General features: G+C 45.8%; 1 protein-coding gene across 3 annotated transcripts; it reads left to right on the forward strand.

Annotated features, from left to right (window-relative positions):
• LOC133580972 (caspase-8-like) lies at nt 1–18,407 on the forward strand. Of its 3 annotated transcripts, none has more exons than XM_061935221.1 (7): nt 1–150; nt 219–650; nt 11,210–11,532; nt 11,645–11,676; nt 12,887–12,992; nt 16,463–17,078; nt 17,160–18,407. In XM_061935221.1, the coding sequence occupies exons 2-7, from the start codon at nt 577–579 to the stop codon at nt 17,305–17,307; spliced, it is 1,299 nt and encodes a 432-aa protein (XP_061791205.1). In that variant the 5' UTR covers nt 1–150; nt 219–576; the 3' UTR covers nt 17,308–18,407. The 3 variants fall into 3 exon arrangements, with proteins under 3 accessions (XP_061791205.1, XP_061791212.1, XP_061791220.1); XM_061935228.1 differs by having other exon boundaries at nt 219–579; XM_061935236.1 differs by lacking the exons at nt 1–150; nt 219–650 and adding an exon at nt 2,111–2,241.
• The last annotated feature ends 1,360 nt before the right edge of the window (nt 18,408–19,767 follow it).

A 19,767-nucleotide genomic window follows, 5' to 3' on the forward strand; every position in this document is an offset into this window, starting at 1 on the left:
AGTCTTTGTCAATGTGCATGTGCGGCAAGATGGGTGAGTGGACGAGAAAACAAGCCCGTGTCAAAGGAAAGGTTGCAGCCTTCGGATTCATTTTGCCGGTTCATTGTTCAGATGTGGACACGTAAAGTAGTTCAAGTGTACACACACCAGGTATGCTAGTAGTCATTTGTGTTCATACTTCTATTATGTCCTAATTTTATTCAAATTTTTATTCTCAGGCTGTACTGCATCAAAAAGCGACATCGGTGTGTAAAGGATATCACCACATGGGCTCAGGAACACTTCAGAAAAGCCACTGTCAGTAACTACAGTTGGTCGCTACATCTGTAAATGCAAGTTAAACTCTCCTATGCAAGTCGAAAACCGTTTATCAACAACACCCAGAAACGCCGTCGGCTTCGCTGGGCCTGAACTCATCTAAGATGGACTGATGCAAAGTGGAAAAGTGTTCTTTGGTCTGACGAGTCCACGTTTCAAATTGTTTTTGGAAACTGTGGACGTCGTGTCCTCCGGACAAAAGAGGAAAAGAACCATCCGGATTGTTCTAGGCGCAAAGTTGAAAAGCCAGCATCTGTGATGGTATGGGGGTGTATTAGTGCCCAAGGCATGGGTAACTTACACATCTGTGAAGGCGCCATTAATGCTGAAAGGTACATACAGGTTTTGGAGCAACATATGTTGCCATCCAAGCAACGTTATCATGGACGCCCCTGCTTATTTCAGCAAGACGATGCCAAGCTATCGTAGTAAAAGAGTGCGGGTACTAGACTGGCCTGCCTGTAGTCCAGACCTGTCTCCCATTGAAAATGTGTGGCGCATTATGAAGCCTAAAATACCACAACGGACTGTTGAACAACTTAAGCTGTACATCAAGCAAGAATGGGAAAGAATTCCACCTGAAAAACTAAAAAAATTGTCACAGGACCTTATTATTATTATTATTATTATTATTATTATTATTATTACACTCCCGAAGGGGCCCAAACAAAAAAACACATGTAAATGTGCAAGATTCCATTTAGTCTTTATAGTGTAAGTTAGAGATTCGCTGATTCATGTATAGGATTATTATTAGTAGATAACAATAATAATAATAATCATACTACTAAACCTATAATACACACCTATAATAATGCACACCTACTCAGTGGCCTAGTGGTTAGAGTGTCCACCCTGAGATCGGTAGATCGTGAGTTCAAACCCCGGCCGAGTCACACCAAAGACTATAAAAATGTGACCCATTACCTCCCTGCTTGGCACTCGGCATCAAGGGTTGGAATTGGGGGTTAAATCAGCAAAATGATTCCTGGGCGTGGCCACCGCTGCTGCTCACTGCTCCCCTCACCTCCCAGGGGGTGAACAAGGGGATGCAGAGGACAAATGTCACCACACCTAGTGTGCGTGTGACAATTATTGGTACTTTAACTTGAATAATAATACATCATTATTATATTGTTATAATCATTAGTGCATCTACTGGGGGCGGTCTGTTTCGGACTTTAATCAAGGTTCCTTGAACGCACCACAGTAATGTGCTATGAGATTTAAAAGTAAAAAATCCCCAAAAATGTTGTTTGACGCTGTCAAAACTAAATGTAGCTTTTATTTTTTTGTTTTTGACCTTTCTTCCACCGCCTCATCCTGGTAAACAAATGTCGGTTTCGGTGTGAGAATGCAACATTTTGGGCCCTTCTTTGCTCCCAACCTTGTGGGAACAGTTTGGAGCGCCACCCCCTTCCTCTTCCAACATGACTGTGCACCATTGCACAAAGCAAAGTCCACACAGACATGGACGACCGAGTCTGGTGTGGATGAACTTGACTGGCCTGACCTGAACACCTTTGGGATGAATTATGTGAGTCAAGGCAGGTGGCAATATAGTGTATATTCAATATATTTTCAGAAAATAATCTTAAAAGAGAAGTCCAAAATATCAGTATCGTTCCGATACACTACCTTTGGTATCGATGTTGTCTATGCAAATAATAATCCCCACTTCCTCAACCTCCTCCCCTCCCACGGGACTTAGACTGTGGTCTTGTTACCGTTTACGCCCTGAAGGGTTTTTATCATCCTGTACCTGATGGGATGAGGCGTGGATACATGCTGCTTCTTTGTTGACTTTCAAACTGTTTCATTTATCCTCGGTCAAGCAGACGCTTTAAGGTATCATTTAAAGTGTTTATCTGGAACCTTTTTGGGGGAAAAGTTAACTTTTTTTTTTTCTTCTGACTTCAAGAGGTAAGTCAAAAAAAAAGACAATATGATCGTGCATGTATTGTTTACGCCCTAAAATGCTATTGCATTGCATAAGTTACGGAACACTCCTCTCTGAGCTGCCACCTTAACGTGGTAGAGGAGTTTGCGTGTCCCAATGATCCTAGGAGCTATGTTGTCCGGGGGCTTTATGCCCCCTGGTAGGGTCTCCCAAGACAAACTGGTCCTAGGTGAGGGATCAGACAAAGAGCAGCTCGAAGACCTCTATGAAGAAAACAAACAAGGAACCCAGATTTCCCTTGCCCGGACGCGGGTCACCGGGGCCCCCCTCTGGAGCCAGGCCCGGAGGTGGGGCACGATGGCGAGCGCCTGGTGGCCAGGCCTGTCCCCATGGGGCCCGGCCGGGCACAGCCCGAAGAGGCAACGTGGGTCCCCCCTCCGATGGGCTCACCACCCATAGCAGGGGTCATAGAGGTCGGGTGCGATGTGAGCTGGGCGGCAGCCGAGGGCAGGGCACTTGGCGGTCCGATCCTCGGCTACAGAAGCTAGCTCTTGGGAAGTGGAACCTCACCTCGCTGGGGGGGAAGGAGCCTGAGCTAGTGCGCGAGGTGGAGAAGTTCCGGCTAGATATAGTCGGACTCACTTCGACGCACGGCAAGGGCTCTGGAACCAGTTCTCTCGAGAGGGGCTGGACTCTCTTCCACTCTGGCGTTGCCGGCAGTGAGAGGCGACGGGCTGGGGTGGGAATTCTTGTTTCCCCCCGGCTCAGAGCCTGCACGTTGGAGTTTAACCCGGTGGACGAGGGGGTGGCTTCCCTCTGCCTTTGGGTGGGGGAACGGGTCCTGACTGTGGTTTGCGCTTACGCGCCAAACCGCAGCTCAGAGTACCCACCCTTTTTGGATTCACTCGAGGGAGTACTTGAGAGTGCTCCCCCGGGTGATTCCCTCGTTCTACTGGGGGACTTCAATGCTCATGTTGGCAGCGACAGTGAAACGTGGAGAGGCGTGATCGGGAAGAATGGCTGCCCGGATCTGAACCCGAGCGGTGTTTTGTTATTGGACTATTGTGCCCGTCACAGATTGTCCATAACGAACACCATGTTCAAACATAAGGGTGTCCATATGTGCACTTGGCACCAGGACACCCTAGGCCGCAGTTCCATGATCGACTTTGTAGTTGTGTCATCGGATTTGCGGCCTCATGTTTTGGACACTCGGGTGAAGAGAGGGGCGGAGCTTTCTACCGATCACCACCTGGTGGTGAGTTGGCTGCGATGGTGGGGGAGGATGCCGGACAGACCTGGCAGGCCCAAACGCATTGTGAGGGTTTGCTGGGAACGTCTGGCAGAGTCTCCTGTCAGAGAGAGTTTCAATTCCCACCTCCGGAAGAACTTTAAACATGTCACGAGGGAGGTGCTGGACATTGAGTCCAAATGGACCATGTTCCGCGCCTCTATTGTCGAGGCGGCTGATTGGAGCTGTGGCCGCAAGGTAGTTGGTGCTTGTCGTGGCGGTAATCCTAGAACCCGTTGGTAGACACCGGCGGTGAGGGATGCCGTCAAGCTGAAGAAGGAGTCCTATCGGGTTCTTTTGACTCATAGGACTCCTGAGGCAGCGGACAGGTACCGACAGGCCAAGCAGTGTGCAGCTTCAGCGGTCGCAGAGGCAAAAACTCGGACATGGGAGGAGTTCGGTGAGGCCATGGAAAATGACTTCCGGACGGCTTCGAAGCAATTCTGGACCACCATCCGCCGCCTCAGGAAGGGGAAGCAGTGCACTATCAACACCGTGTATGGCGAGGATGGTGTTCTGCTGACCTCGACTGCGGATGTTGTGGATCGGTGGAGGGAATACTTCGAAGACCTCCTCAATCCCACCAACACGTCTTCCTATGAGGAAGCAGTGCCTGGGGAGTCTGTGGTGGGCTCTCCTATTTCTGGGGCTGAGGTTGCTGAGGTAGTTAAAAAGCTCCTCGGTGGCAAGGCCCCGGGGGTGGATGAGATCCGCCCGGAGTTCCTTAAGGCTCTGGATGCTGTGAGGCTGTCTTGGTTGACAAGACTCTGCAGCATCGCGTGGACATCGGGGGCGGTACCACTGGATTGGCAGACCGGGGTGGTGGTTCCTCTCTTTAAGAAGGGGAACCGGAGGGTGTGTTCTAACTATCGTGGGATCACACTCCTCAGCCTTCCCGGTAAGGTCTATTCAGGTGTACTGGAGAGGAGGCTACGCCGGATAGTCGAACCTCGGATTCAGGAGGAACAGTGTGGCTTTCGTCCTGGTCGTGGAACTGTGGACCAGCTCTATACTCTCGGCAGGGTCCTTGAGGGTGCATGGGAGTTTGCCCAACCAGTCTACATGTGTTTTGTGGACTTGGAGAAGGCATTCGACCGTGTCTCTCGGGAAGTCCTGTGGGGAGTGCTCAGAGAGTATGGGGTATCGGACTGTCTGATTGTGGCAGTCCGCTCCCTGTATGATCAGTGCCAGAGCTTGGTCCGCATTGCCGGTAGTAAGTCGGACACGTTTCCAGTGAGGGTTGGACTCCGCCAAGGCTGCCCTTTGTCACCGATTCTGTTCATAACTTTTATGGACAGAATTTCTAGGCTCAGTCAAGGCTTTGAGGGGATCTGGTTTTGGTGGCTGCAGGATTAGGTCTCTGCTTTTTGCAGATGATGTGGTCCTGATGGCTTCATCTGGCCAGGATCTTCAGCTCTCACTGGATCGGTTCGCAGCTGAGTGTGAAGCGACTGGGATGAGAATCAGCACCTCCAAGTCCGAGTCCATGGTTCTCGCCCGGAAAAGGGTGGAGTGCCATCTCCGGGTTGGGGAGGAGATCTTGCCCCAAGTGGAGGAGTTCAAGTACCTCGGAGTCTTGTTCACGAGTGAGGGAAGAGTGGATCGTGAGATTGACAGGCGGATCGGTGCAGCGTCTTCGGTTATGCGGACCCTGTATCGATCCGTTGTGGTGAAGAAGGAGCTGAGCCGGAAGGCAAAGCTCTCAATTTACCGGTCGATCTACGTTCCCATCCTCACCTATGGTCATGAGCTTTGGGTTATGACCGAAAGGACAAGATCACGGGTACAAGCGGCCGAAATGAGTTTCCTCCGCCGGGTGGCGGGGCTCTCCCTTAGAGATAGGGTGAGAAGCTCTGCCATCCGGGAGGAGCTCAAAGTAAAGCCGCTGCTCCTCCACATCGAGAGGAGCCAGATGAGGTGGTTCGGGCATCTGATCAGGATGCCACCCGAACGCCTCCCTAGGGAGGTGTTTAGGGCACGTCCGACCGGTAGGAGGCCGCGGGGAAGTCCCAGGACACGTTGGGAAGATTATGTCTCCCGGCTGGCCTGGGAACGCCTCGGGGTCCCACAGGAAGAGCTGGACGAAGTGGCTGGGGAGGGGGAAGTCTGGGCTTCCCTGCTTAGGCTGCTGCCCCCGCGACCCGACCTCGGATAAGCGGAAGAAGATGGATGGATGGATGGAAGTTACGGAACACTTGACTTAATTATACAATTTTTGCAAGAAATGTTTATTACAAATGTTTTTTTTGGGGTTTTTTTTTTACTATTTATGGACATGTTAAGAAAGATTGCTTGCGTCTATTCTATTGTGTGGTGTGGCGCGGTTGGGAGAGTGGCCCGTGTCAGCAACCTGAGGGTTCCTGGTTCGATCCCCAGCTTCTACCAACCTAGTCACGTCCAATGTGGAAATAAAAGTATAATCTATTTACCATTTATTCCGGTAAAATGACAATATGTTGACCCCGTGTTCAAGCAGGTGTACCTAATGAAGTGACTCTTGAGTGTTTAAAAACCACCATCTGCACTCCTGCAGGTAATAAAAGTTTTGTTTTTCTTTCAGTTATAAAAATGTGTCCTAAAAGTTCAGATCAAATCAAATTAGGTGTCAAAGTTCAATAACATAATAATAATAATAATAATAATAATAATAATAATAATAGATTTTTTTTGTAAAAAGCACTTTACATTGAGTAAACAACCTCAAAGTGCTAGTGTATTAAAAAAAAAAAAAAAAAAAAACATTAAAAAAAAAAAAAAAACATAATTTAAAAAAAATAAAACAAATAGAACAGCCAAATAGCTAAAACTAGTATGCATATATCTGAAAAAAAAAAAAAGAAAAAAAAGGCTTACAAGGTTGTTGAATCAAAATTAGGAATGTGTGCTACCTAACACCCACTTTGCAAAAATGCAAAATGGCTCGGTCTTCCTGGTAGCATCCAACACTACACTGTTTGTCCTAAAACCTCCCACTCATGCATTCAGACATTGTTCCGCCATTATTATTATTTTTTTAACCAGGATGAGGTGTGTGAAGAAAGGTGAACAAAAATATATGATCGATCTATTTTGGACAAAGTTATGTTCAAGTTTCACTTTTTTGCATCTCATAGCACATACATCTTTTCCATGGCCAAATTCAAGCACTTTTTTAAGGACTTTCAAGATCAATTTTCCAGTTTTCTCCCCTTCAAAAGGCGAAAAAATTATATATATATATATATATATATATATATATATATATATATATATATATATATATATATATATATATATATATATATATTAAGGGTGTAACGCAGGCCTGGGCAATTATTTTGACTCGGGGGCCATATTTAGAGAAAAAAAATGTGTCTGGGGGCCGGTATATCTATTTTTTAGGAACACTAATACAAAACCTCACAATAATGTCTGATTGAATGCTAAAAACGTTATGACAGACCGCCTTAAAAAACGTAATGGAATTTTTACATTTTTCTATGAACGATAAAACACTAAATATTGACAAAATATGAATGTCATGCCCCCTTTCGATCGACATATGTTACAATCAAGTGAAACGCAACAAACAGTGAAATATGAACGCGAAGGGTACAAAATAAACCCACCCACAATTCTAATATATCTGATATTTGCTGAATTTCCCCCAGGGATCAATAAAGTACTTTCTATTCTATTCTATTCTTTATATCACTAAGCTTTAGGACTTTGTTGTGAAAATCTCCTCCCGCGTCTGTGGAAACGCTTCCCGCCCACACTGCTTGGTGCCTCGTCTGAGCTGCTGTGACGTAGATGACCATAGTAACTAATTACATTACCATAGTAACTAATTAGATTACCATAGTAACTGGTATATCATCCATTAACCCAGATTCCAACCATTGAAATATGTTGTATAGTTGAAGACTTACGGTCATTAGAAAACATGACTGCACAACGGGCCGCATGTGGCCCCCGGGCCTTAATTTGCCCAGGTCTGGTGTAACGGTACACAAAAATTTTGGTTCGTTACGTACCTCGGTTTAGAGGTCACGGTTTGGTTCATTTTCGGTACAGTAAGAAAACAACAAAATATACATCCCGCGTGGACATCGGGGGCGGTACCTCTGGATTGGCAGACCGGGGTGATGGTTCCTCTCTTTAAGAAGGGGAACCGGAGGGTGTGTTCTAACTATCGTGGGATCACACTCCTCAGCCTTCCCGGTAAGGTCTATTCGGGTGTACTGGAGAGGAGGCTACGCCGGATAGTCGAACCTCGGAATCTCGAGGAACAGTGTGGTTTTCGTCCTGGTCGTGGAACTGTGGACCAGCTCTATACTCTCGGCAGGGTCCTTGAGGGTGCATGGGAGTTTGCTCAACCAGTCTACATGTGTTTTGTGGACTTGGAGAAGGCATTCGACCGTGTCCCTCGGGAAGTCCTGTGGGGAGTGCTCATAGAGTATGGAGTATCGGACTGTCTGATTGTGGCAGTCCGCTCCCTGTATGATCAGTGTCAGAGCTTGTTCCGCATTGCCGGCAGTAAGTCGGACACGTTTCCAGTGAGGGTTGGACTCCGCCAAGGCTGCCCTTTGTCACCGATTCTGTTCATAACTTTTATGGACAGAATTTCTAGGCACAGTCAGGGCGTTGAGGGGATCTGGTTTGGTGGCTGCAGGATTAGGTCTCTGCTTTTTGCAGATGATGTGGTCCTGATGGCTTCATCTGGCCAGGATCTTCAGCTCTCTCTGGATCGGTTCGCAGCCGAGTGTGAAGCGACTGGGATGAGAATCAGCACCTCCAAGTCCGAGTCCATGGTTCTCACCCGGAAAAGGGTGGAGTGCCATCTCCGGGTTGGGGAGGAGATATTGCCCCAAGTGGAGGAGTTCAAGTACCTCGGAGTCTTGTTCACGAGTGAGGGAAGAGTGGATCGTGAGATCGACAGGCGGATCGGTGCGGCTTCTTCAGTAATGCGGACGCTGTATCGATCCGTTGTGGTGAAGAAGGAGCTGAGCCGGAAGGCAAAGCTCTCAATTTACCGGTGGATCTACGTTCCCATCCTCACCTATGGTCATGAGCTTTGGGTTATGACCGAAAGGACAAGATCACGGGTACAAGCGGCCGAAATGAGTTTCCTCCGCCGGGTGGCGGGGCTCTCCCTTAGAGATAGGGTGAGAAGCTCTGCCATCCGGGAGGAGCTCAAAGTAAAGCCGCTGCTCGAGAGGAGCCAGATGAGGTGGTTCGGGCATCTGGTCAGGATGCCACCCGAACGCCTCCCGAGGGAGGTGTTTAGGGCACGTCCGACCGGTAGGAGGCCATGGAGAAGACCCAGGACACGTTGGGAAGACTATCTCTCCCGGCTGGCCTGGTAACACCTCGGGATCCAAGGCTGTATCGATCCGTTGTGGTGAAGAAGGAGCTGAACCGGAAGGCAAAGCTCTCAATTTACCAGTCCATCTATGTTCCCATCCTTACCTATGGTCATGAGCTTTGGGTTATGACCGAAAGGACAAGATCACGGGTACAAGCGGCCGAAATCAGTTTCCTCTGCCGGGTGGCGGGTCTCTCCCTTAGAGATAGGGTGAGAAGCTCTGTCATCCGGGAGGAGCTCAAAGTAAAGTCACTGCTCCTCCACATGGAGAGGAGCCAGATGAGGTGGTTCGGGCATCTGGTCAGCATGCCACCCGAACGCCTCCCTAGGGAGGTGTTTAGGGCACGTCCGACCGGTAGGAGGCCGCGGGGAAGACCCAGGACACGTTGGGAAGACTATGTCTCCCGGCTGGCCTGGGAACGCCTCGGGGTCCCACAGGAAGAGCTGGACGAAGTGGCTGGGGAGAAGGAAGTCTGGGCTTCCCTGCTTAGGCTGCTGCCTTCGCGACCCGACCTCGGATAAGCGGAAGAAAATGGATGGATGGATACATTTTATGGTTATTTATTTACCAAAATTTGTAAACAATGGCTTTATCCTTTTAACATTGCTTTAAAATAGCTGTGTGTGTGATGGATGTGAGCCACCACTAGGCTGATAAGTGCAACAGCAGGCAGTCATGAATGCTAAGCATAACAATAACATACATATACACACAGGGTCCATTGCCAGGGTTAATGCAGTCAACATATATAAAATAAAAACTAAATAAGATAAGGCTCGGAATTGGTTTCTTAACAAAACCTTTCTACATGTAAAGTGCAACATTTCCACATATAAAGTGCAACATTAAACTGCTTCAAGTTGTTGCTCAGAATAAATAAAAGTGTATCCACAAAGTCTGCAGAAAGGGCAGACCTGCTTGCAGTTAAAATGTCTCCAGCTGTGGAAAATACCCTTTCACTGGGCACGGAGGTAGCAGGTATGGCGAGGTAGTGCCTGGCTAACTTGGCAGTAAGAGGATATATGGGCTCATTGTTCTTCCACCATAGAAGTGGCTCAAAATCTAGTTTTTAATGCAATATGGTCTTAAATCTGCTGCTATAAAAACATTTGTTATTGCTTTAGCCCTGCCTGACTCGCCGAGGAGAGGCTGCTTGAATGCGGTGGGAGCTGTGTTTGTTCGTCTTTCTCTTTGTTGAAGCGATGTTATCTATTGTTGTATCGCACCGCGAAACTGAAATGTTCCCAAACGGGAGATCTTAACGAGGCAAGAGGGTCTTCCAGCTCTGGCTTTTGCATGTTGTAGTAGCCCGTTAGCTGCTAGCATGCCGTGTGTTGTGCCTCAGTGTGCAATGTTTACACAACGTGCGGTGCGCTACTTAATATGTCTGTGTGGAAACTCGTTCGGTACACCTCCGAACCGAACCGGAACCCCCCGTACCGAAACGGTTCAATACAAATACACGTACCGTTACACCTTTAATACATATTGTTAGAATAGTTGTTTCTAAATTATCACAAAAGCTTTGTCTTTGGGGCCTACCAGGAGGAAGGCTCGTAAAACTCCACTGTGACTTCAAAGCGGACAGATGGCAGGATCTGCCCAATTTCCAGACGAACTCTTTTTGAAGTATTTTACGAACCCTTATTGAACTATTTTATGGAACTCTTTTTGAACTATTTTACGACCTCTTCTTTTGAACTGTTCGGTAACCAAAGGCAACGCTGTTTACGACCCACTTCCTTCTGGAAGCAGCTGTGGTCAGGTGGGGGAAGCAGGATCTGCCCAATTTCCAGACGAACTCTTTTTGAAGTATTTTACGAACCCTTATTGAACTATTTTATGGAACTCTTTTTGAACTATTTTACGACCTCTTCTTTTGAACTGTTCGGTAACCAAAGGCAACGCTGTTTACGACCCACTTCCACATGGAAGCAGCTGTGGTCAGGTGGGGGAAGAAAGTCAAATAAAGAAGGAGGAGTGCAATCTTTTGGCAGAGCGTGCTGAGATACTGTACAAGGGTACAGTGTGTCCAGACGTATCTCCTCAATTGAGTCCAAATTGAATTCTGTCTCTGTTTAATTCCTTGCCTCTTGTCTTGTTTAATAGATGTCATCAGTGTTTGAACCTGACACACATATATATATATATATTTTACCGTCTTTCTTAAGTGTCTTTGATTATGCAAAATGAAACACGATTCATATGGATTGAAAAAGAAGGATAGTTAATCGTGAATACTCTATATTAATCCGCATCAAACCTGTGATTAATCTGATTTAAACATTTAATGGTTTGACGGCACAAATGATGACTCTGTTATTATTATAATCCGTTTGTTGTTCATTTCAGGTCCAGCATGTCAGCCAAAGACACAACGAGAAACAGAAAAATATTCCTCCAGACCACGTTGTGCGGGGACTACAGGTTGATCCTCAACAAAGTTCTCGAGAACAAACTCGTGACGACCCGCGAGTACAACAATCTTAAATCCATCTGCAAAGAGAACGTAGAAGGCCATGTGGTGGAACTTGTGGATAAAATCATCAATAAGGGAGAAGACACCTGCCAAGCTTTCTTGAGTCTCCTGCAAACTGATGAAGACCTTCAAACCACTTTTCCGGAGCTGAGGAACTTCACCTTACCTAAAAAGACCATCAAAGCACCGTGCTCAGGTGTGGATCCACCTCTCCTTATATCAGTAGTAGTAAGATAACATAATAACTCGTCGGAATTATACGAAGTAAAGCTTTCCTGTGTAACTCTGTGTTTCTCCACTCTAATTAGAACATGTCCTACCAGCGAGTAAGAAGAAGAAGGTGAGTTGTGCTGTTGGGCAGTGTTGGGACTAACGCGTTAAAAAGCCGAGTTTCTTAACATGGAGATATTATCACTACTTTTCTTTTGTCGACCACAAAGAAAAGAACATTTTAGTTAAATGTAAGTTGTGTCTTGGATCAAAGATCCTATCCTAGCGATTCAAATCTGCTGAAACAGCTACAAAAGCAAGATGCTTCGACGAAGCTAGTAAAGAGAGACACACTTCACCTCCTAAGCAACAGCGGCTGGATTTTAACGAGGCACTGCGCACTGAAGGTACACGCACTCTGTCAATTCTCTTATATACTGTTGCTCTTTCATTCTAGACTTCTAGAGTGTTTGATTATCACATCACTCTAAATGTACAGACTATAAAGTTCACAAACATAAAGAGGGATCCTAGTGGGCCAGGCCAATCTTTCATCTCTAAACTAAAACTGGGGAAATGTGTAGTGTTCTGGGCTTCAGACATGATTTTATTTCACAATTCCTTAAAAGAGAAAAACGCCTGGTTAGGCTTTGTGTATGTAGTGTGTGCCTTTCTTGGTTTACAGCTATGTTGTTATTATGCTGTTTGTTACTTATGTATGTTATGTTGCAGCTATTTCAAATTGTTTTGTCAATTTGTTCTGGCCTGAAACAAATTGGCCCTTTGAAACATATCGTTGTTTTTGTGTGTTGTATGTAGACCACATTGCTTAGCAGAGTTCAGTGATGCAAATGCATGTCAAGTTGATCAACAGATTGTGTTATTCTCCGGTGCAATAACAGTACTGAAATGAAGGCTAAAAGGGAATTAAAGGGGGCCTTAAAATAAAAAATAAAATAAAAAATATATAAAAGTAACTAAATAGTTACTTTTCACAGTAACGCATTACTTTTTGGTGTAAGTAACTGAGTTAGTTTTGAAATAAAGTAACTAGTAACTGTTACTAGTTATTGGTTTTCAGTAATTAACCCAACACTGCTGTTGGGCCATATGAATCCTCTTCTTGCTGTACATTGGAATATCAACGTTTGAACAGGAGACATTGGTCAAATTATTTTGTTGTTGTTGGTTTTTTTTACCAAAGAGACAGAATGGAAAGGAAATCAAAACTGTCCGGGGGGGTCAACCTGTTACTGTAAAACTGGAAGTTTGACCACCCTTCCTATAGATACCGAGTGAGACTCCGTAGAAACCGTTGTTGTGTTTTGAATGTTTTTTAGGATGAGCAGTACCGAATAACAAGCTGTCCCGTTGGCGTCTGTTTGATAATAAACAACCTGAACTTCCAAGATGGCACAACAAGAACTGGATCGGAGCGAGATGCTCGTAAGTATGAGAATCCAGTCGTCCCTCGTTTACTGCGGTTAATTGGGGCCGGACATGACTGCGATAAACGGATAAAGTAGGATTGTTATTAAACTTAAATATTTTCATAGTTGGAGCATAACAAAACTGTTTACTTCTAAATACGTTTTTTATACATTAAACATGAAATAAGTAATATGCGTTCCCAGGCCAGCCGGGAGACATAGTCTTCCCAACGTGTCCTGGGTCTTCCCCGTGGCCTCCTACCGGTCGGATGTGCCCTAAACACCTCCCGAGGGAGGCGTTCGGGTGGCATCCTGACCAGATGCCCGAACCACCTCATCTGGCTTCTCTCGATGTGGAGGAGCAGTGGCTTTACTTTGAGCTCCTCTCGGATGGCAGAGCTTCTCACCCTATCTGTAAGGGAGAGACCCGCCACCCGGCGGAGGAAACTCATTTTGGCCGCTTGTACCCGTGATCTTGTCCTTTCATAACCCAAAGCTCATGACCATAGGTGAGGATGGGAATGTAGATGGACCGGTAAATTGAGAGCTTTGCCTTCCGGCTCAGCTCCTTCTTCACCACAACGAATCAATACAGCGTCCGCATTACTGAAGGCGCCGCACCGATCCACCTGTCGATCTCACGAGCCACTCTTCCCCCACTCGTGAACAAGACTCCGAGGTACTTGAACTCCTCCACTTGGGGCAGGGTCTCCCTCCCAACCTGGAGATGGCACTCCACCCTTTTCCGGGCAAGAACCATGGACTCGGACTTGGAGGTGCTGATTCTCATCGCAGTCGCTTCACACTCGGCTGCAAACCAATCCAGTGAGAGCTGAAGATCATCGTGTAGAACTCCATTTATTTTCAGTAATTCAACTTCAAATGTGAAACTATACATCCATCCCTTTTTCTACCGCTTGTCCATCTCGAGGTCAAATTGTTTAGAAATTTTAAATTCCAGGTTTCCATAAGCTGTAAGCCATAATGACTTAGACTTAGACTTCCTTTTACTGTTCAAATGTTAACTCTACAGTACAGATAATAACGCAATTGTGTTGCATTAGCTCGTTGTAGTGCAGGATAAAAGAGCAATAAGGTGCAGATGTTAATAAATAGATTACTGTACAGATAAATATATTGCACTTTTGCATATGCATCCAGGTTTATGGATGTCTGTTATATTGTCTTTATATTCCAGCGAGTTAATCCGTTTTGGGGGGTGAATTGAGGGGATTATTATGATGCGTTCAAGAGTCTTATGGCCTGAGGGAGAAGCTGTTACAGAACCTGGAGGTTTGGCTACGGAACCTCTTTCTAGAGTCCAGCAGTGAAAACGGTCCTTGGTGGGGGTGGGAGGAGTCTCTACAGATTTTCTGAGCCCTGGTCAGGCAGCGGCTTTTTGCGATTTCCCAGAGGGAGGAAGAGGAATCTTGATGATCTTTTCCGCCGTCCTCACCACTCTCTGCAGAGACTTCCAGTCTGAGGCACTGCAGGCTACAGTCCAGACAGAGATGCTGTTGGTCAGCAGGCTCTCTATAGGGCCTCTAGAATGTGCTGAGAATGGGGGGGATGGAGCTGTGCTCTTTTCATCCGTCGCAAAAAGTGCATGTGCTGCTGAGCTCTTTTTACAAGCGCTCCGGTGTGTAGGGACCAGGTCATATTGTCAGTTATCTGCACCCCCAGGAACTTGGTGCTGCTTACGATCTCCACCGCTGTGCCGTTGATGAAGAGTGGAGCGTGGCTGGACTGGTGCCTCCTGAAGTCGACGATGATCTCCTTGGTCTTGTTGACATTCAGGACCAGGTTGTTGGTTCTGCACCAGTCAACCAGATGTTTCACCTCCTCCCTGTAGTCCATGTCGTTGTTGTCACGGATGAGTCCCACTACTGTTGTGTCGTCCGCATACTTCACAATGTGATAGTAGTGGACCTGGTGCAGCAGTCATGGGCATCAATGTGAGCAACAGCGGACTCAGGACGCAGCCCTGGGGGGAGCCGGGGCTCAGGGAGATGGCACTGGAGGTGTTGTCGCCCACTCTCACAGATTGGGGTCTGTCTGTGAGGAAGTCAAGCAGCCAGTTGCATAGGGGAGTACTGAATCCAAGGGGGGCCAGTTTGCTCACCAAGTGCTGCGGGACGATTGTGTTGAACGCCGAGCTGAAGTCCAGAAACAAAATCCGCAGGTGTGTGTCCTTTCCTACCAGATGTTCTAAGCTCAGGTGGAATGCAGAGGAGATGGCGTCCTCTGTGGAGCGGTTAGGGCGATAAGCAAACTGGTTCGGGTCGAATAATCATCAAAGTTACATCAAAAGTCTTGAAATGTATTGAGTTGCATGTTATGAGCCTACATCATATATTATTTTTTTTATATAATTGCTGCAATAAACGAACATTTGCACAATACTCAATTTTTTTTTGTTTCACCCGTGTATCGCGATATGGATTTTAGGCCATATTGCCCACTTGGTGAATATCTTCACAAAATTTGCCAAAAAAGATAAAAAAAACAAGACAAATACTTCACTTTATTACAGATAATAGATACATAAAAATATGTTTAACACTCGGCAGAGTCGTGACCATGGTGTGGGGGTGTAAGTCTCGGGGGGGGCTAAAGGTTTGCAGATGATGTGGTCCTGATGGCACCTTCGGTTCGTGACCTTCAGCTCTCACTGGATCGGTTCGCAGCCGAGTGTTCAGCGGCTGGAATGAGGATCATCATCTCTAAATCTGAGGCCATGGTTTTCAGCAGGAAAACCAATGGTTTGTACAGTCCAGGTAGAGAACGAGACTCTGTCCCAGGTGGAGGAGTTTAAGTATCTCGGGGTCTTGTTCACGAGTGAGGGAAAGATGGAGAAGGAAATCAGCCGGAGAATCGGAGCAGCTGGGGCAGTATTGCAATCTCTCTGCCGCACTGTTGTGACGAAACAAGAGCTGAGCCAGAAGGCAAAGCTCTTGGTCTACTGAGCTATCTACATTCCTACTCTCACCTATGGTCATGAAGTGTGGGTCATGACCAAAAGAATAAGATCACGGATACAAGCGGCCGAAATGAGTTTCCTCAGAAGGTTGGCTGGCATCTCCCTTAGAGATAGGGTGAGAAGTTCAGTCACCCGAGAGAGACTCGGGGTAGAGCCACTGCTCCTTCGCTTGGAAAGGAACCAGCTTAGGTGGTTCGGGCATCTAGTGCGGATGCCTCACGAGCGTCTCCCTAGGGAGGTCCTCGTTGCACGTCCCACTGGGAGGAGACCCCGCAGCAGGCCAAGGACCAGATGGGGGGATTACATCTCCTCTCTGGCCTGGGAACGCTTCGGGATTCCCCAGGAGGAAGTTGCTAATGTTGCTCTGGAGTGGGAAGTCTGGGGGTCTCTGCTGAAGCTGTTGTCCCCGCGACCCGAAGCGGTTGAAGATGGATGGATGGATGGATGTTTAACACTTTAAGCCAAAAACATGTAGAATAGGCTATTAAAAAATGCATGTATTTAAGGTACGAGATTTGAAGGGCGGTGGAGACGACAGCCGAGCGCCGTTGGTCTAACGAGACACGGTCATATTCGTGCAGATTGTTTGGCGGAGGTGTTCAGCTGGCTTGGCTTCCGAGTGCTGATGTGTGAAGACCAAACCAAGCAACAGATGGAAGACACACTGGAGTTCTTTAGCTCTCTGAACGACGCCGCGAAACCGCAGGATTTGAACGTCAAGGAGTTCCGCGACGGTGCTTTCGTTGTTCCTCAGGATGCCCCTAACCACGGCGACGTCTTTGTCTGCTGTGTCCTCAGTCATGGAGCGAAGGGTGTCGTTTGTGGGGTTGATTTCCAAACGGTGCCCATTAAAGGAATAACTAGAACTTTCAAGGCAAGGGACCGGTCGCCGCTTACTGGCAGACCCAAAGTGTTTTTGATCCAGGCGTGCCAGGGGAGTCTCCCGCACCGTGGTGTGTCATTACCTGAACACCTGACCGATGATTCTCAGTTCATCCCTGAGGAAGCTGATATCCTCGTTGCTGTGGCAACTGTTGAGGATTATACAGCAATGAGACATAAAACAGACGGCAGCTGGTTTATCCAATCGGTGTGTCGGCACCTGAAGGAGGGCTGTCCCAGGTATGTTGAAATAGCCACTCAAAGGGCATTTTTCATTGCGATGTAGCGTAACAGTCCTGTGTACCTGTGTACTGTTTTAAGGGGTGAAGACATGGTCACCATCCTTCACCGTGTCAATGACCAAGTAAGCCGGAAGGAGGCCTCCCAAATAGCTGGCGAATCAAAACAGATGCCTGAGGTTCGATTCACTCTGAGGAAGACACTCGTGTTGTCGCCACTGCACAACTGAAATGCAATTACTAATCTCAAGCTCCATAATCATAGCACATCAATGTTTTTATATTGGATATAAATATATATATATTTCATTATACTTTGTTGGTAGAATACATTGTTTTGTTACCTGTCCCTTTTCTGTTTTGGGGGGTGTAGCTTTGCTCCTTTGACTAATATGTGCTTTTTTTAATTTCATGGTGTTTTGTTTGATACACTATATTGCCAAAGGTTTTTGGAACCCATCCAAATGATGAGAATCAGGTGTCCTAATCACTTGGCCCGGTGTAGAAAATCAAGCACTTGGGCATTTTTTAAAGAATGGGCCAGCTTGGAACTGTCATAGGATGCTACTTGTGCAACATATCCAGTCGTGAAATGTAACTTTAACTTTATTATAAGAAAAGTGAAGAGTTTGGGAACAACAGCAACTCAGCCACCAAGTGGTAGGCCACGTAAACTGACAGAGAGGGGTCAGTGGATGCTGAAGCACATAGTGCAAAGACTTTCTGCACAGTCAGTTGCTACAGAGCGCCAAACTTCATGTGACCTTCCAATTAGCCCACGTACAGTACGCAGAGAGCTTCATGGAATGGGTTTCCATGGCCGTGCAGCTGCATCTAAGCCCTGCATCACCAAGTCCAATGCAAAGCGTGGGATACAGTGGTGTAAAGCACGTCCCCACTGGACTCTAGAGCAGTGGAGACACCTTCTATGGAGTGATGAATCACGCTTTTCCATCTGGCAATCTGATGGACCAGTCCTGGAAAAACAACCCCACACCATAATTCCTCCTCCACCAAAATGTCACACTCGGCACAATGCAGTCCGAAATGTACCGTTCTCCTGGCAACCTCCAACCCAGACTCAGATTCTGATCATTTGGATGGGTGGCCAAATACTTTTGGCAATATAGAGTATATTTTATATAATGTTCCATTCAAGAAAAATATAATCTTTCATTAAAGGCCTACACTTGATGTGACATTAATATCCATAAGAAGTGAATATAAACATGCGTGTATATGTTGGTGCTTTCACTGCTGTCGTCTTTTCTATTTTTCTCAATTGTTGTCTTTGTGTGTAGAGATTCATTAAAATATTTTGCTGACAAAACTGTGACGATCAATTTGTTTTTTGGGTTGATTGATGATTCGGGGGGGGAATGCGGTTTATTAATGTTTGAGTTAAACCCATAGCCCTTATATTGTAGTGATTTTGAGTTTGAGTTAGCGTTGTCCCGATGGACCGAAAAGTATCGAAATAATACTTTTTGGTCCTTTTCTACATAAAGGAGACCACAAAAAAAATGTCACTATTGGCTTTATTTGAACAAAAAATCTTAGGGTACATTAAACATATGTTTATTATTGCAATTTAGTCCTGAAATAAAATAGTGAACATACAAGACAACTTGTCTTTTATTAGTAAGTAAACAAACAAAGGCTCCTAATTAGTCTGCTAACATATTGTGTCATTTTCCATTCTATTATTTTGTTAAAATGATCAAAAACTCAACCAGAACTGGAGCCGTACTCTGGCTTCCACACACACTGGGAGTCAAATATATTGTACATACAAATACACATATACTCACATTCATACATACATACATACATAGGTACCTACGCTCCCACATACATACACAAATACAGTACATACCTACATACTGTATTTCCTTGAATTAGCGCCGGGGCGGTAATTAATTTAAAACCTCTTCTCACTACGGCGCTTACCAAAGGCATGCGGTAAATTTAGGCCTGCGCTTATAAATTTGAGTGTGATGTAAGGATACCATCATGAAAAGCACATTTAATTTTTTTAAAACGTAATGGTCTTACCTTTACTTATAAATGAAGTCCATGCGCCGCTCCTTCTGAACAAGAGCATCGATAACTTGTTTATAGAAGTCTTCCTTATCTTTCTTCAGTTTTAAAAGTCTCTCTGTCTCATACTTGCCAACCTTGAGACCTCCGATTTCGGGAGGTGGGGGTGGGAGGTGGGGGGCGTGGTCGGGGTGGGGTGGGGGCGTGGTTGGGGCGTGGTTAAGATATATATATATAAAAAATACTTGACTTTCAGTGAATTCTAGCTATATATATTTTTTTTTATTACATATATATATATATATATATATATATATATATATATAATAAATTATTATTTATGTATATATATATATACATAAATAAAAGAAATACTTGAATTTCAGTGTTCATTTATTTACACATAAACACACACATAACACTCATCTACTAATTGTTGAGTTAAGGGTTGAATTGTCCATCCTTGTTCTATTCTCTGTCACTATTTCAGAACACACACATTATACAAATATACATTATAAAATCAATAAGAAAACGGGAGCTCTAATTTGGGAGTCTGAATTAGGATCAGAAGTTCCTATATAAACATTGCGTACTCAAGTCGCCATTTTGTATTGATTACTGCAGCTGTGCACTGGATTCATTCACAA

This window comes from Nerophis lumbriciformis, linkage group LG03, assembly GCF_033978685.3.
Source record: "Nerophis lumbriciformis linkage group LG03, RoL_Nlum_v2.1, whole genome shotgun sequence".
NCBI lineage: Eukaryota > Metazoa > Chordata > Actinopteri > Syngnathiformes > Syngnathidae > Nerophis > Nerophis lumbriciformis.